This window comes from Berghia stephanieae, chromosome 2 (genome assembly GCF_034508935.2).
Source record: "Berghia stephanieae isolate SIO BIC M18660-M18661 chromosome 2, UCSD_Bste_1.3, whole genome shotgun sequence".
Lineage (NCBI taxonomy): Eukaryota > Metazoa > Mollusca > Gastropoda > Nudibranchia > Aeolidiidae > Berghia > Berghia stephanieae.
The window spans coordinates 101,514,528-101,529,527 of record NC_088361.1 but is presented as its reverse complement, the minus strand read 5'-3'; the positions used below and the strand labels follow the sequence as shown (position 1 = coordinate 101,529,527).

General features: G+C 34.1%; 2 protein-coding genes across 2 annotated transcripts in view; one reads left to right on the top strand and one right to left on the bottom strand.

The window, feature by feature from the left end:
* Window positions 1-5,501, bottom strand: part of LOC144966066 (beta-galactosidase-like) — a 27,903-nt gene extending 22,402 nt beyond the window's left edge. The window contains exons 1-4 of the mRNA XM_078902107.1: window positions 5,394-5,501; window positions 2,035-2,207; window positions 1,170-1,320; window positions 368-431 (exon numbers count right to left, since the gene is read on the bottom strand). Of these exons, the coding sequence (XP_078758233.1) occupies window positions 368-431; window positions 1,170-1,320; window positions 2,035-2,207; window positions 5,394-5,453 (448 nt within the window). The 5' untranslated portion in view covers window positions 5,454-5,501. The remainder of the gene's footprint in view (window positions 1-367; window positions 432-1,169; window positions 1,321-2,034; window positions 2,208-5,393) is intronic.
* Window positions 5,492-15,000, top strand: part of LOC144966065 (cilia- and flagella-associated protein 43-like) — a 50,073-nt gene continuing 40,564 nt past the window's right edge. Inside the window, exons 1-10 of the mRNA XM_078902106.1 lie at window positions 5,492-5,861; window positions 6,955-7,208; window positions 8,005-8,098; window positions 8,362-8,529; window positions 9,210-9,471; window positions 9,934-10,054; window positions 10,583-10,662; window positions 11,435-11,566; window positions 12,682-12,798; window positions 14,382-14,462. Coding sequence (XP_078758232.1) covers window positions 5,836-5,861; window positions 6,955-7,208; window positions 8,005-8,098; window positions 8,362-8,529; window positions 9,210-9,471; window positions 9,934-10,054; window positions 10,583-10,662; window positions 11,435-11,566; window positions 12,682-12,798; window positions 14,382-14,462 — 1,335 coding nt within the window. The 5' untranslated portion in view covers window positions 5,492-5,835. The remainder of the gene's footprint in view (window positions 5,862-6,954; window positions 7,209-8,004; window positions 8,099-8,361; window positions 8,530-9,209; window positions 9,472-9,933; window positions 10,055-10,582; window positions 10,663-11,434; window positions 11,567-12,681; window positions 12,799-14,381; window positions 14,463-15,000) is intronic.

Below are 15,000 nucleotides of genomic sequence, written 5' to 3'. Positions count from 1 at the left end.
ACCGTCACACATCTTTGGCGGGTTTTGATTATTTTTGTTTTAGTAATCTATTATTAGTTTCTTAGTCTAATTTTTGTATTTTGATTATTACAGTTAAAGTAAGTAGTGGCTGTTTACCAATGAAGTGTCTGATGGAAATAAAGAGAAAAAGACAGGGAAAACAAAACAAAACAAAACAAAACAATTTTGATAACTGTGATGACAATGATGATGATGATGGTGATGATGATATGATGATGATGATGATGATGATGATGATGATGATGATGATGATGATGATGATGATAACGATGAAAATGATGATGGTAATGGTGAAAAGAATGATTATGATGGCAACACAGAAAGAGAATAATTAAAATTGAATTACATGGGTCACTAGTCCTGAGCACCATGCCAGGATTCTTAGTAATCAGCCAAGCTGGAAAACCTCCCTGAAACAAAAACAAAATCGATACCAGATTATCACTATTTATAGCGTGGTGTGTTTTCTCTTTTTCTCTTATACCAAGACAAAAAAAAATTGAAAATCTCTTCTAGTTGTGAATCACAATAAATAGTGGGGCGTTAGGATCTGACTCACAATATGACCCAAATTAAGTTCATAGGCTTGAGTTTGAGCAAGTGACATATCACAAAGGGAATCAAGCGAGTGGAATGGGCTGGATGAACTGGTCATCATGGCACCACACCTAAACCATTTCAAGGCCCGACTGACATGGGCCCGCGCCCAATGAGGACCCCGCTGAAATACAACCAGACCATTGGTTTCTTCAGCGCCAACCATACAGATTCAATAATAAAGACTAAAATATTTACACAGCATGTTTCAGGCGCAAATCTCTGCTTTAGACAAAATCAAACAAAAAAAAAGAAATAAACAGTTATATTTTCCTGCATTTCTGAATTATACAAACTGATAAAGAATTGATTAACTGATAAATGTAGGAGGGAAAAAAAATTTTTTAATTACAAAATATCTTGGATTTTGGAACTAATTGAATGCAACTTGTTTCTATTGCGTGCAATTCTATTTGTTCTATCTATGTTGTAGCATTACTATGTGATTGTCTCTTAGAACCGTTGTTATACAATACAACAACTGCGTACAATTATATTTGTTCTAACTATGTTGTAGCATTACTATGTGATTGTCTCTTAGAACCACTTACAAATTCCCATTCACCACAGATATAAGGTCCCAGACGGAGGAGAACTACTAGTCCTTCCTCTTTTGCTAAAGACAGAAACCCTTCCAGGTTGGAGAAGCCATCCCATTTGAAATTTCCAGGGGTAATTTCATGTACATTCCAAGGCACATATCTGGGGAAGAAATAGCATTGATCAAATAGTTATAATGTACATTCCAAGGTACATATCTGAGGAAGAAATAGCATTGATCAAATAGTTATAATGTACATTCCAAGGTACATATCTGAGGAAGAAATAGCATTGATAAAATAGTTATAATGTACATTCCAAGGTACATACCTGAAGATGATATATATATAGATATATATAGCTTTTTAACTCTATAGATAAATGGTAAAACTATTTACATAATTATCGCACATAAATGAAAAAGATGGATTGAGATAAAAGTAACCACCTACTTTCCCTCATGACAACTCCAAACCATAATACATTATTCTAAGAGCAAAACGTTTTCTTGATGTTTATATAATTAGAAGTTAATTAAATTAGGTTATGCTAAAACAATAAATATGGTTTACATTTAATTTACACATTTTTATTTACAATATCCAAGTATATTCCTTTTATTAGTATTTCCTACCAATCTAGTATGTCTAACCCACTCATCCAAACCATGTGACCAGTTGACTCATGAGATAAATGTTGGATATCTCCTGGTTTAGTCTGTTCTAGGTGACTGTACAGTGTGTTATTGATATTTATTTAATATTAAATGTTCTATCAGCGAATTGGTATAAGGATTCTAATGATTGAATAAGTCCTCTCTTGTATGCTTTTCTCTAAGCCCTTAGAATATGACACTAAAATCAAATAGAATCTTACGTTTGCACTGCATTCAAACCAGCAGCCCTCATCTTCCTGAGACGATCCTGCCAGTAGAATGGATGAACACGAGAGTAGTGGAAACTGCCGGACACATAGCGGAATGGATTACCATCTCTCACAAAAGTATCATTTGGGTAATTTATTTTGAACTCTGGTATTCCATCTGTTGACTGAGTAAGAATGATAATGAAAAACAATTACACTGTCAAGAAAATGTGGTTAGAAAAGAAAAGCCTGTATGCATATAATATTCAAACTTACAAACATCAGTACTCACATTTTATGAACCGGTGTCTTTAAAAAAAATGTTTTTCCTTACACTAATTACTCTCTCTCACCCCCTTCCCCCCCCCCCCTCCCCCCTTCCATTCTTCCCTCAGCTCTGACAAAGAGTTTGATTAAAGGTTTCTTTTAGGTTAAAATATAGACCACCTGTTTTAAAAAATAAGCCCTACTTGGCCATGATTCAAAGAGAAAGAGCACATTATCTTTACAACTTTAGCACAGTTTATAAAATCATAACAAGACCCTCATATTGAGTAGATCTGTCTACCTACGGCCAGGTCAAATTCCAATCTATGAGTAGATGAAGAATAAAGTGACAATGAGATAACAAAATCCTTATCACTGATACTTGGAGTGAAAAAACGATAGTCAATCAGAAGGACTGACCATCATAGCAGGTGGTCGCAAGCACAAGTTTGGCTGCACAAGTCTTTATCGCTAGGCCAGCAATTCTTTAAAATGTAAATTGTGAATCAATCGTTTTAGGAAATAGTGTAATTGAAACTGCTAAGGTTGTTCGAAATCTGGGTGTATACATTGATCCAGATTTGTCTTTTACCAGCCAAGTAAATCATATCGTAAAGTTAATGTACATGGAGATGAGAAGAAAATGTAGTGTTAGACGTCTCATTACAAGAGACATCCCTGCCTTGTTAGTTAATTCTCTAATACTGTCAAAGCTAGATTATTGCAATTCTCTCCTCTCTTCTATAAATAAAGTCAAAATTACAACCTTCAGGTAGTCCAGAACACGATGCTGCCAGGCTTATTTATAGAAAGAGGAGAAATCATGCGATGCTGTCAGGCTTATTTAAAGAAAGAGGAGAAATCAATCTACATCGGGTTTGCTAAGAGAACTCCACTGGCTTCCCATTGAGAAATGTATGAAATATAAGATCTGTACTATTGTTTTTAAATCACTACACCCTGATTGTCCTGGATACAGTAATGAAATGCTAAAATTCTATGTCCCAGCCAAAAATCTGAGATTAAAGTCTGATAATCACATTCTTGTGAAGCCAAAAATGACTAAAACAATTGGCGAGCATGCGTTTGAATATTCAGCACCCCTTATCTGGAACTCCCTTCCAAGATATATCAGAGACAATAATACTTATGGAAACCTATGGATACTTATGGATTGTTTCCAGCACAGGTCCTTATAGGTCCTCTTTGCCAGACTTTATTTATTCATAAACTTTGTGATTAAAAACAAAAATTAGCGTTTATATAGCGCAATAGCCACTAAACATGCTCAAACTCAAAGTGCTTTACAAGGGGTCCCTGGCCAACAGCAACACGTAACATTGTAGGACGTGACATGACGCCTGTAAGGCCATATTATTACAATTTTTGTCGGACAAAGACAATGCTGTTAACAGACAGGTACTCATTGTACACGTGAGTATGGTGAGACAATGTGAGTAAAGAGCCTTTTCCAAGGACTCAACTATGTGCTGAGCAAGGCTCGAACCCAGGTGCTTCTGATCCGAAAGCGAGTGTCATATCACAAGACCACATATTTAAGTTTCTTCCAGATATACAATCTAAAGCGCATTTGTACAAAACATTTTGGTCAAAACAAAATTTGTCTAGTCTGCCCTTGAAGCTATTTAGGGTTTTTGCATTCACAACAGAATCAGGTAAACTGTTCCATATTTTCGTTGTTCTCACAGTAAAACTGTGTTCTCTCACATCCAATCTTTGATGCAATGTAATGATGCAGATTTCTTTAAAAAGCATTTTAAAATGTTTCTTTTTAATATGTAACACTGTAGAATTATATTGATTTGTGTCATATTGCATGTTTGAGTGGTCGTATGTTTGAGTGAAAGATGACATGTTCCTGTTAAGCGCTTTGAGCTTGTTGAGATACAGGGAAAGGCTCTATATAAAAACCATATATTATTATTATAATCATTATTACTCTAATTCTATCTTACATTTTTTAAAATGTAATTTGACACATTTACTAATGGGCATAAGTCTTTCAAATCATCTCTTGGTGATATTATCTACTATGTTAATGGTCATGCTGTTGTGATGTAGCTTTGTTTGTGCGCTTCGCTTTGTTATTATTTTCAATGCTTTGTTATGCTATGTCTGCTCTATCTGTTTTCGTAACTGTTTGTTTTTCTGCTTGTGTTACAGATCATCATGTTTCTCGTCGTAGTCGTACCTCTTTTGAATGTTGAATAAAGCCTAGACTTAAGTTTAAACTAAAGACAGACTCTTTTACACTCACTTCACATGCTATACTTCCTTTTGGAAAAAGTCTTAACTGTCAAACACATTGAAATATTGAGTTTACATACGACTCCCAGTTATTTAAAGTTTGTGTGGATACAATGGAATACTTTTGTATCATATAACTGCATTTAATAATATATAGTATGTATATTTTTGTTTAACAATGATAACCCGGATCGGACCCAGTTCCGAGGTAAATAAAAAAGATGGCCGCCCTTTTGTCAGGGACATCAACCCCAGAACAGTGCCAAACAAATTACCTAATCAATGTCCGTACAGTAGGCCTGATGATAAATAAGGAAAATGGTCAAATAGTCTCATCTTTTTTTTTTTCCATTTAACTTATGTCTATAGACTAGAGGGGCCTAAATGAGCCAATGAGATGGAGAGAAAAATAAAGTGAGTAAATGTGTAAGGGGAAAACACAAAACAAACGTGTTGTTCCCTTATTATAACTTATATACGAGTCACATACTCACTTTATTTTTCTCTCCAACGAATTTCTACTTGTATATTATTTACCTAAAATATAGATAACATTTAAGAATCACGACTGTTTTTCCCCAAGTTCCAAGCACTGGTTTCGCTTTGATATTTAATTGTTTCTATTACTAGACGTCTATTAATTATTATTATTATTTTATATTTTGTTGATAATTCTAGATATTATTATTTATATTATTATTAGAATAAAGTATTGGGGATGGAGGTTCTCTTTTGTATTTTTTGCCAAAGGGACTTTTGCCCTTCACTGCTAGGAACTTGTGGAAAGACTTTCAGAATCACGAATCAATTATTTGCAATCACTAAAATAGACAAACCTGGCTTGATAAAAACATAAAAATCACTACGGATGAAACGTAAACAAACATTTTCGCCATTTTGATTCCATATCATGTGATCAGGTCGTAACAATATCATGTGATAATGAGGTAACAATCTAACGTCGTTAAATTGAAGTTAAATCTATGCCTGAATTGATAGGCTCGGGTTTTGACTCGCTAAATGTACTAAATTTTTAACCTAATGACCAAAATGTGTGCTTCATACAAGAAGCTTAAGTCGCATTGAAATGGGATTTTTTTCAAAATTGTGTACCACAATAATTAGGTTTGAAACAGCAATAGTGGCAAGTTCTCGCTGTTTTCGAGACGTCACGGTGTTTTCATTACAATCATATCCTAGCAACGTTATACGATAGAAATGGCGGATGTTGTTCTTTCCATCTGATAGATGAGTAAATGAAAATAAAGGTGGAAGATAATGGACACGGGTGTTCTGAACTTGGCGTAAGTTGAAATTTTGGAACGAGATATATGGAGACTCAAATACAGCTAATAATGTCTTACTTGGAGCTGTATTACTATTACAGATATTAATTAGATGCCGACAGCCCCTCGCGGTCTTCCTTAGCCTTAGTGCCTTAGTCTTAGTCTTAGATATCTAGACGTCTAGATAGATAGAGTCTTAGTCTTAGACTTATGTAGAATACTTAGTTAAAATTGTGAGACTCAACACTCGGTATTGGTACAGTAGCGAGGTCCCAGTCAAAATCTTGCTTTGTTTACCCAGAGGGGAGGACTTCTGTTGTTTCACATCACGACTAAATCTAAATGTAAAAGAAGGGATTTGTTAAATTGTTATTATCGCCATCGGGAGGAGACCCCCAACCCCACTCCCCCCAACCCTAACCATAACCTGATGAAACATAATGTTTGCCATCACTTGCAATATCGCAAATAATGAGAAACATTGTCCTGTAAGTAATAGAGTAATAATGTTAATGGCGTCGACCGGAGTCATAAACGACAACCAACTCAGCAAATTGTTTTTGAAATTAGAAATTCACACCCCTTATGAAAATGAAACGTTCTATCTGGTAATAGTTATTGGACATTGCTACTAATTGAAAGTCCATATTGGCTAAAAGATTAAGTAATAGAGCTGTGAAACAACGGAAGTCATCTTATCTGTCTAAACTGTCTAGGTTTTTTAATAATAAAATGTTGCAGGAATATTTTAGATGAAATATAAAGGAGATCATTTAATCGAACAATAAAGAAAGAAACAACACCCTACCTTTAATACCGAATTTCTCACAATAAGATTCAAAAGTCTAATAAGTGCACAAAATTCAAAGTCAAACGGAATCCAATTGTGACCAAAAAAGATGTTTAAAAAAAATTATTTTCCTCCTCTTCCACCTATTTTTCTTCCTTCTCCTCCTCTTTCTCCTCTTCCTCCCACTACATCTTCACATTGTTCATGAGATGCTGATATTAAGGGATTTTGAAAAGGAATATAGTTCAAAACAGAGAGATGTGTTATCATATCATATTCGTTATAGCTCTAAAACTTTATTCTTTCTCACATCCCATCCAGTTGGTGCCAGGGCTACAATGGATCACAAATAACATATTTTGATCCTGATGTTCTGAGTTACAAATGTGGAAGAAATTTGAAGACAATCAACACATCTGATGGAAAACATGACTCTTTCGCTTTCAAAGGCAATGCCGTCGGTGCTGTTGCTGTCCATCACATCAACAAACACGTGGCCTTTACTGAATATGGCCTAAATCCCAAGATATTTATACACGCTTATCCCACCTATAATGAAGTCAGTGTCTTAGAAGGTCAGTGCCTTATATTAAACTTCAAAATATAACTCATTTAGATTGTTATATTTTTTGTCCTTCGCATTTATTTTTCTTTCCATATGTATTATTTTCTAAATAAAAGACAGTTTGGTGATTTAATTATCTTTAATTTCATGTTTTGTAATTTTTAATTTTATCTCTATTATTGGTATTACTAGGGATCTAGTACTTACTTGGTAAAGCTTTTGATCCTTACGCAAACTGCCCAGTTTGAATTTGTGATGAGTCAAATATATTATTTTATTCTGACTTTTGTCTTCACCATGCAAAGATTTGGTAGTTGGGTCTCCAAGATTAGACGAAAAAAATAGATTGCAATAGACCTGCACCCTATCTACATGGTTGTAAGAAATGAGAACAAACTCTACCTCCATTAGTCAAATTATAGTTCTGACGGTTTTTAGAAACGCCCTTCCACAACACTATTAGATGCCGTCATCTGGGCATTTCATGGAGTAATATAGATCTAAGCCGTCAAACAAACATCTAATGTCAACAGAAACCACCTTTGTTGTCTGAAGTGAACAAAAAAAATTGGGGGTCAATAATCTTGTCCAAGGAAGAAAAGGAAAGTGCCTCAAGTGGGCTCAAACCTGGGACTTTTTGGATCATGGTGCAATGCCAACAACTCAGCCACCTAGCCTCCCTGAAGATTATTGTTGTTTTTATTTTGTGAGTTGTTAAAATTAACTTAGACTTACCCACCGTAACCTTCATTCATTTCTATGATTTATTAGATGATATGTGATTTATGTAGGATTCTTTTTAACAGGAGGTGCCCAGTTTGAATTCCAAAAAATTGTCTTTTCGGAAAGTGACTATTTGGCGAGTGTGTCAGGGGCTCCCACATTCTCAATGGTACTATGGTAAGGAAGAACTTTGGTTTTATGTTCAAATATGTATGAATCTGAATTGTCATAAAGTAAGAAAACATGAGAGTCAAGTTGTATAAATGCCATGTGCTAGCAATGAGAAGAGGAAATAAAGCAATTGTTGCATTTTAGAAAAGTAATAATTTTAAAAAGATTATTCTGATTTAAATTTGATAATACTGAATAAGATATATATTATAAACAGCAGGATTGTAAGGATAGTATGTTTTAAAGAATATACATGTTATTTTTTTCAGGAATTACATCGAGGGTACCATGTTAACATCAGTGACTTTGACCCCAGAACCCATCCTGACAATTTCATTCAACAAGTCCAACTGGCGCCAGATTTGTGTCATGACAAAGTCAAACATCACCCTCTGGAATACAGAGCAATGCAACTCTAAATTTCTCTTACTTCCAACGTAAGTTCTTGCAAAGAAATCCACATTTATAAGCATTTATAAGCATGAAGTGAAACATGGCTTGTCTCCCTTCCGTTCATTACACAGTGTAAAACCTCATGGCTATCAGTGCTCTTGACATTTAATACAAAATTCTTACTTCATTATTTACTCTTACTTTCTCTGTTTTCTCTGTTATCCAAACTAGCTATCAACCGACCTCTAGCCCTTTGACATTTTGTCATATTGAAAATTTAAAAAAAGTTAGGAACTTTATAGTTGTTGGCGGCAAATAAAGATGGTGAGGTTTCTATTCAGTGAGTCGTAAGTGTGCCAGGGATGTGTTAGAGGGGTTTACATTCAAACTGTTGATGTCTGACAATTTCAATGAAATGTTGACATAAATGACAGAAAGAGGTCTTTCATCTGTAGTTATGCTGTATGTTATTGCCATTGTGATTTAATTCAATCAGGTTTCTCTATAACAGTGGCACATGGATTTTTATTTGTACTTTATTTTGTTATTTATATATTTATACATTTTGAAATCAGGGTAAGATGCTAATCCTCAAGATAAAAAAGAAACTATTTTCCTTTTTGTAAAATGCTCGTTTGTTATATATTTTAGTTGTTTAAAAATGTTCCATTGCACCAAAGTGAATAATACTCAACTATTTTTATTACTATAATTTACATAACAGGAAAATCAAGTTGCCACCCATTGACGACGGTAGTGAAAAGGATCAAGACAAAGATGAAGATGAAACAATGGAGAGGTGTCCGACAAAGATGTCGAAGTACGCTGTTCAAATCCCTGAGTCCTCCGTGGCTGGGTTAGTGGGACAGCAAGTGGAACAGTTAGAGGATATCAAGGACATGTCAGAGCATGTGATACCCGTGTCCTTGACCTGGCTGCCAACTGGCGATTTCTACGTGGGTTGTGAAGGAGGAGAACTCTTCATGGTGAGATACATTCTTTTCTCTCAAGTCTCAACAGTCATAATCTTAAGGGGAATGTGTTTGGTCAAAGATTTTGCCTCTAACGTTTGTGCTGACTTGGGATTCATCTTGCTGACAATATTTTACTACAAATGCAAAGTTTATAAACCTAGAAGAGTCCTCCAAATTTTGCGTCTGTTTCTAGAAGAATGACACGTGTGTTTTGACAAAAGTTTAAACTCAGGACTCTCATTTTAAACTCAAATCAAGCCTAGTGCATAAACATAACATCATAGAGACACAATTGTCCAGATATAAATTTGGTGTATGATTTCTGTTTTATTGGTTATTTTCTTTGTTCATTTTATCATATTTACATAAACTTTATTGTGTAAATGAACTTCATATTTTATTGTCTATTATAATTGCTATCAGAACCATCATGTGTAGCAAGTCCAATGCTCAAATATCTATATATACCTAAAGGTTGACAGTGAAATGATGAAAGTTCGAGTCCTGTACAGACCACCGATAGATGACAATAACGACCCATTTGATCGTGGTCTGACTGCTGTGTCAAGAGGGGAGACTGACATGCCTGCTGCTGGTAAGGGTTGGAAGGGAGACGACTCATAATTTACTCGTTTGATTGGATCCTGTACTGTAATGGGTTTTCAAAAACAAAAAGGGGTTGGAAGGCAGATGACTCATAATCCACTCGTTTGATTGGATCCTGTACTGTAATGGGTTTTCAAAAACAAAAATAATCTTGAAACTTCGATTTTCAGTTCAACTCTTATTGAATACTGAGACGCCCCTCAGCAAAGTACGTCTAAAATGAATAAATAATTTTTAATAAACAGTACATTATAAATGAAAATTTCAAGAGACGGTAACAGTTTATTGCTGTCACGATTAACTAACCACCTACTTGTTTACTATCAGTGATCCTAAGTCAGAATTTTGAAGGAGATAATACAAATTATTTACAGTCTCAGATTAGATTTCCATTGCATTACTCAAAACTTTCAATGTTGAAAAAATGCTTTACTCACATATATCGACCTAACAATTAATTTCTTTTTGTATTAAATTCGAGCTCCTTACATAAATCATGACAATTTATTTTTTGCAGATATTTCTAAACTCATCCTAAAACCAGGGTCTTTGAATTGCTTGTGTTTGCATCAGACTGGTCTCTTTGCTGCTGGTGTCGTGAGTTCATTTGCTTTGATTTTCTCTCTTTGACTCAGTGCTTTGTATATCTTTTTTTTATCATTGGAACAAGGAAAAAAACTGATTATGTTAAGGAAACCTTTCGATATTTATGTCATCTGTTACATTACATAGAGATATGTTGTAGTTGTATATCAACAGTTGTTATAAAAATTGTTATACAAACAAATAACAATATGTATCAAGGATTTATATTATTTGTCTTACATCATCTAGAGGGATACGATTATGTTCTTTTGTTGTTTGGCATATTAAAAATGATGTGGACTTTTTTATGCCAAATTTTAAAAATTATTAATCCAAACTCTATTTCAACCAGAAATATGAATGAATTCGTCGAGCAAAAGTGAAATTAAGTTCAAAACGAAACAAAACAAAATTGTTGTTTTTGACTTTGAAGAAACAAATTTATTCTCCTCAATAAAGGAATTCGTTATAACTCATATTTGATACATTAAACTTAATGTTGCTGCTTGAAATCCGAATAAATAAATACCAATATTGATATGGAACAAAATCTCCAATTTAATTTATGAAGACAGATGATGTGGACGCTTTGAGTTTCTCCTTTGTCAACAAAACATTTAATAAGTGAAACGTTAAAGACAAATAAGAGTTCATTTCAACCCGTCCACATCATCTTTCTTATTTGTTATTTAAGATAAACTGACAGTTCTGTTTCAAGCATCTGATCCATCCCAACATCATACCATTTTCAGATGGTCGATTACAAATGTCTTTCATATTTCAGGATGGCCAGATTAGAAAACTGGACGTGTCTGGAGAAGAGATGAAGATTGTGGAAGAGTTTGATGCTGGTTGTCCAGTGGCCACGATGTGTTTTAACACCAATTACCAGAAGCTGACCTGGGGATCTGAAAGTGTAAGACCACATCTTGTCCATAACTATCTTTTAGAAAGGTTCATTTCAATGTTGTCATTTTAATAATAGAAAAAAGGTACTCTACTTAATTAGAAGTATTAATTCATTATTATTAGTATAATTAATTCATTCATATACCGAACTGCCAAAACATTGAACAGTTTAAAAGTTCAAAGAAAAAATTAGAATGATTTTAATACATTTAAGAATACCTTTGTATTCGTTTTATAATTTTTAATACTTCAATGACACAAATTGATATTTTTGTTTTTTCTTCTTAAGGCTTTAGTTATTTTCATTGGTTAAAATCTTTTTTCTCAAACAATATTTTTATTGCAATATATAGTATGTACGATGTCAATGATATTAATGTCTTTAGGGTTTGAAGTTTCGACGCTATTATTATTATTATTATTATTATTATTATTATTATTATTATTATTATTATTATTATTATTATTATTATTATTATTATTATTATTATTATTATTATTAGGGTATTTCGGGAACATTTGGTCCATTATTGAGCCCTGTAATTGAAATATGATTTATTAGATAATAAAATTGAATATGAGCAAGTTGTGTAATATATTGGCCAGATTGTAGCTCGGAAATAAACAGAAGAAGGGGTAGTCGCAGAGATTTTGAGCTAGAAAGTATTTTCATCTTTTTTTCCATTCCAGTCTTGAAACAGTTTAATGGATGAAATGTTTTAAAAAAGATATAAAAATATTTGTAGTGGTGAATTCTTTTAATGTAAGGAACAAGGGACTTGGTCAATTATACTTGATAAGCACAGAAGATATTTTTCCAATCTTAAAGAGGCGATGTTCCTTAAGCATGCAGATTTTATAAAAAACCCTCCTCAGAAACAATAGGTATTATTTATAATGACCACTTTGTTGCAATATTTTGCATCTATAAATTGGGGAAAATGGTCAGAATTTCCATTCTAAGTCGAGGAAGACAGACTTTTTTTTAAATATGTTTTTGGTCATATTTTATATTGTGCATTGCCTGGTATCGTTCCTTCACATATTTTTCTATCTTCTTTAATGTTTACTCTTCTATGTATATTTTTATAACGTTTTGAGTGAACCTATTGTCTTGTCCAGGGTTACATCAAGTCTTATGAAATCAACAACCCAGGCAACGTGTCAACAGTCGCATTCTTTGACCAGGGCAATGTGGTTGGTGTTGGGAGTGTCGCCATTGGCTCTGATTGCAGTGTGGTGAGTATCTCGTGTAGCGTTGTCATTAATAACCAACAGGCGAATTTTTTTATTGCTGTCTGGTACGAAAAAATAATGAATAATGGATAAACTAATATTAGAAACTTTCAGGAATTTAACCAATAGGAACACATAAAAACAGGGGAGATTATGATGATAATGCAGATGATTACTACTACTACTACTACTACTACTGTAACGGTATCACGAGTGTGGTGAAGTACCGTTCAAAGAGGTGGATGGTCTCAGTCGCAGAGTCGACTTGGGTTCCGAACCGTAACCGTTCTGTGGAGGTGCTCAAATAGAGATAGAGTAGGAAATAGTAATGATGATAGCTGATTTCATGTAAAGTAAAAGGCAGCCAAGAGACTATGATTTCATGTGACCGGTTGCGGCTATGTCTCTCAGCTGTTGTAGGAGTAGTAGTGTAAAGAAAATGAAGATCAGTGATTTCATGTGATGAGCACACACAGTCCAGTGGTTTAGATCCCTCGTCAACCCCGGTTCCTCGACCACCCACCTAAAGAAAGGGTTATTGAAGGAGTGAACGTCAGAAGGCTAATTATTCAATGTTTGAGGTTTATTGAAAACAATATCAAAATATGAAAAATGCATGATAAAATAATATCGACGCGGACCTCAGGGAAAGCACCTACGTCACAACAATATCATAGATGGGCATGTTTAGGAAAATTGGGAATTCCCGTGAGGGTGTTCGACATGCTAAAATAAAATGGCAATAAATCACAAAATGCAACATATAAAAATAAATGAACTGTTACAGGTGAAAATGTGGTATCATAATAATATTCTTACAAATTGGTGGGTACAACAGCAATTTGGTTATTGTGTAACACATGAATAAACAGTGTGCGAGTTGCTTGTTTGTAAATACAAATGAAGATATTGGAATTACATCAATATTATATAAAGAAATAAAATATACATTTTGAAGGCATGGATATCCCCGATCTAAGGAGAGTAAATTTGTCTTTTAAAGTTAACTGGAACAGGAGAAATAAATATATCAATAAAAAGATGTATCAACCGACACCGAGTACAAGGAAAACAATAATAATAATACTACTCTGCTTAGTTATCAGAGATACCTGTCGGAATACACACATACGCTCACACACACTACTCCCATGCATCACTGCTTGCCGCGTTAGACACACCTATACACACACGCACACACACACACGAATGCTAGCCTATAGTAGTAAGGCGTAGTAGTAATAGTAATAAAATGGCATTCTATTTCACTACTACTACTACTACTACTACTACTACTACTACTACTACTACTACTACTACTACTACTACTACTACTACTACTACTACTACTACTACTACTACTACTACTACTACTACTACTACTACTACTACTACTACTACTACTACTACTACTACTACTATATTATTATACTACTACTACTACTACTACTACTACTACTACTACTACTACTACTACTACTACTACTACTACTACTACTACTACTACTACCATTACCACTACTACTACTACTAAGTGTTTCTCTTTTGTGTCACTGTGACTGTAGCAATGTGTCCTTTTGTTTCAGTCTCTGCGTGAAAATGGAGAAGTTCAAGTGTGGAGAACAACAGATGGAACGCTGGTATCCCAGGTGCCCACACATGAACCGGTATGTAGAATCCCAACAGTTGAAATAAATGTTGGATGCTTTCAAAGTTAAAAAAAAAACTTGACTAAATATATATTTTGAAGCAGCATTTTGGCCTTAATGTTTCGATTTATCTTTCATATTTCTTGTTGTCTGAGACAGAAGTTTAGCATGTAATTTCCTTTGTTGGATATTCTATTTTAATATATCACTGTTTAAGTTCTAGGGCATATATTGTTAGTGAGTGTAGAGATTTTCCCCAGCATTACGCATCATATCGTAAAGACTATAATGATAAAATAGTGAGTTTATACGAAGGCAACAATTTCTGATGCTTACATTACAATGCCGTGGCAATCGTTCCCGTGACTGAGCTCTCCTGCAATCATGAACAGTCACAAACCCCCGCCTAGCTGCTGCGTCCTAATTCAATCTCCAACCAGATGCTCTTCATTGATTGGTGAAGCCACCAGATTGAAGTGGTATTAAAGCACTTTGAGGTTTCGATGAAAGGCGCTATATAAATATGCTTATTATTATTATTATTATTATTATTATT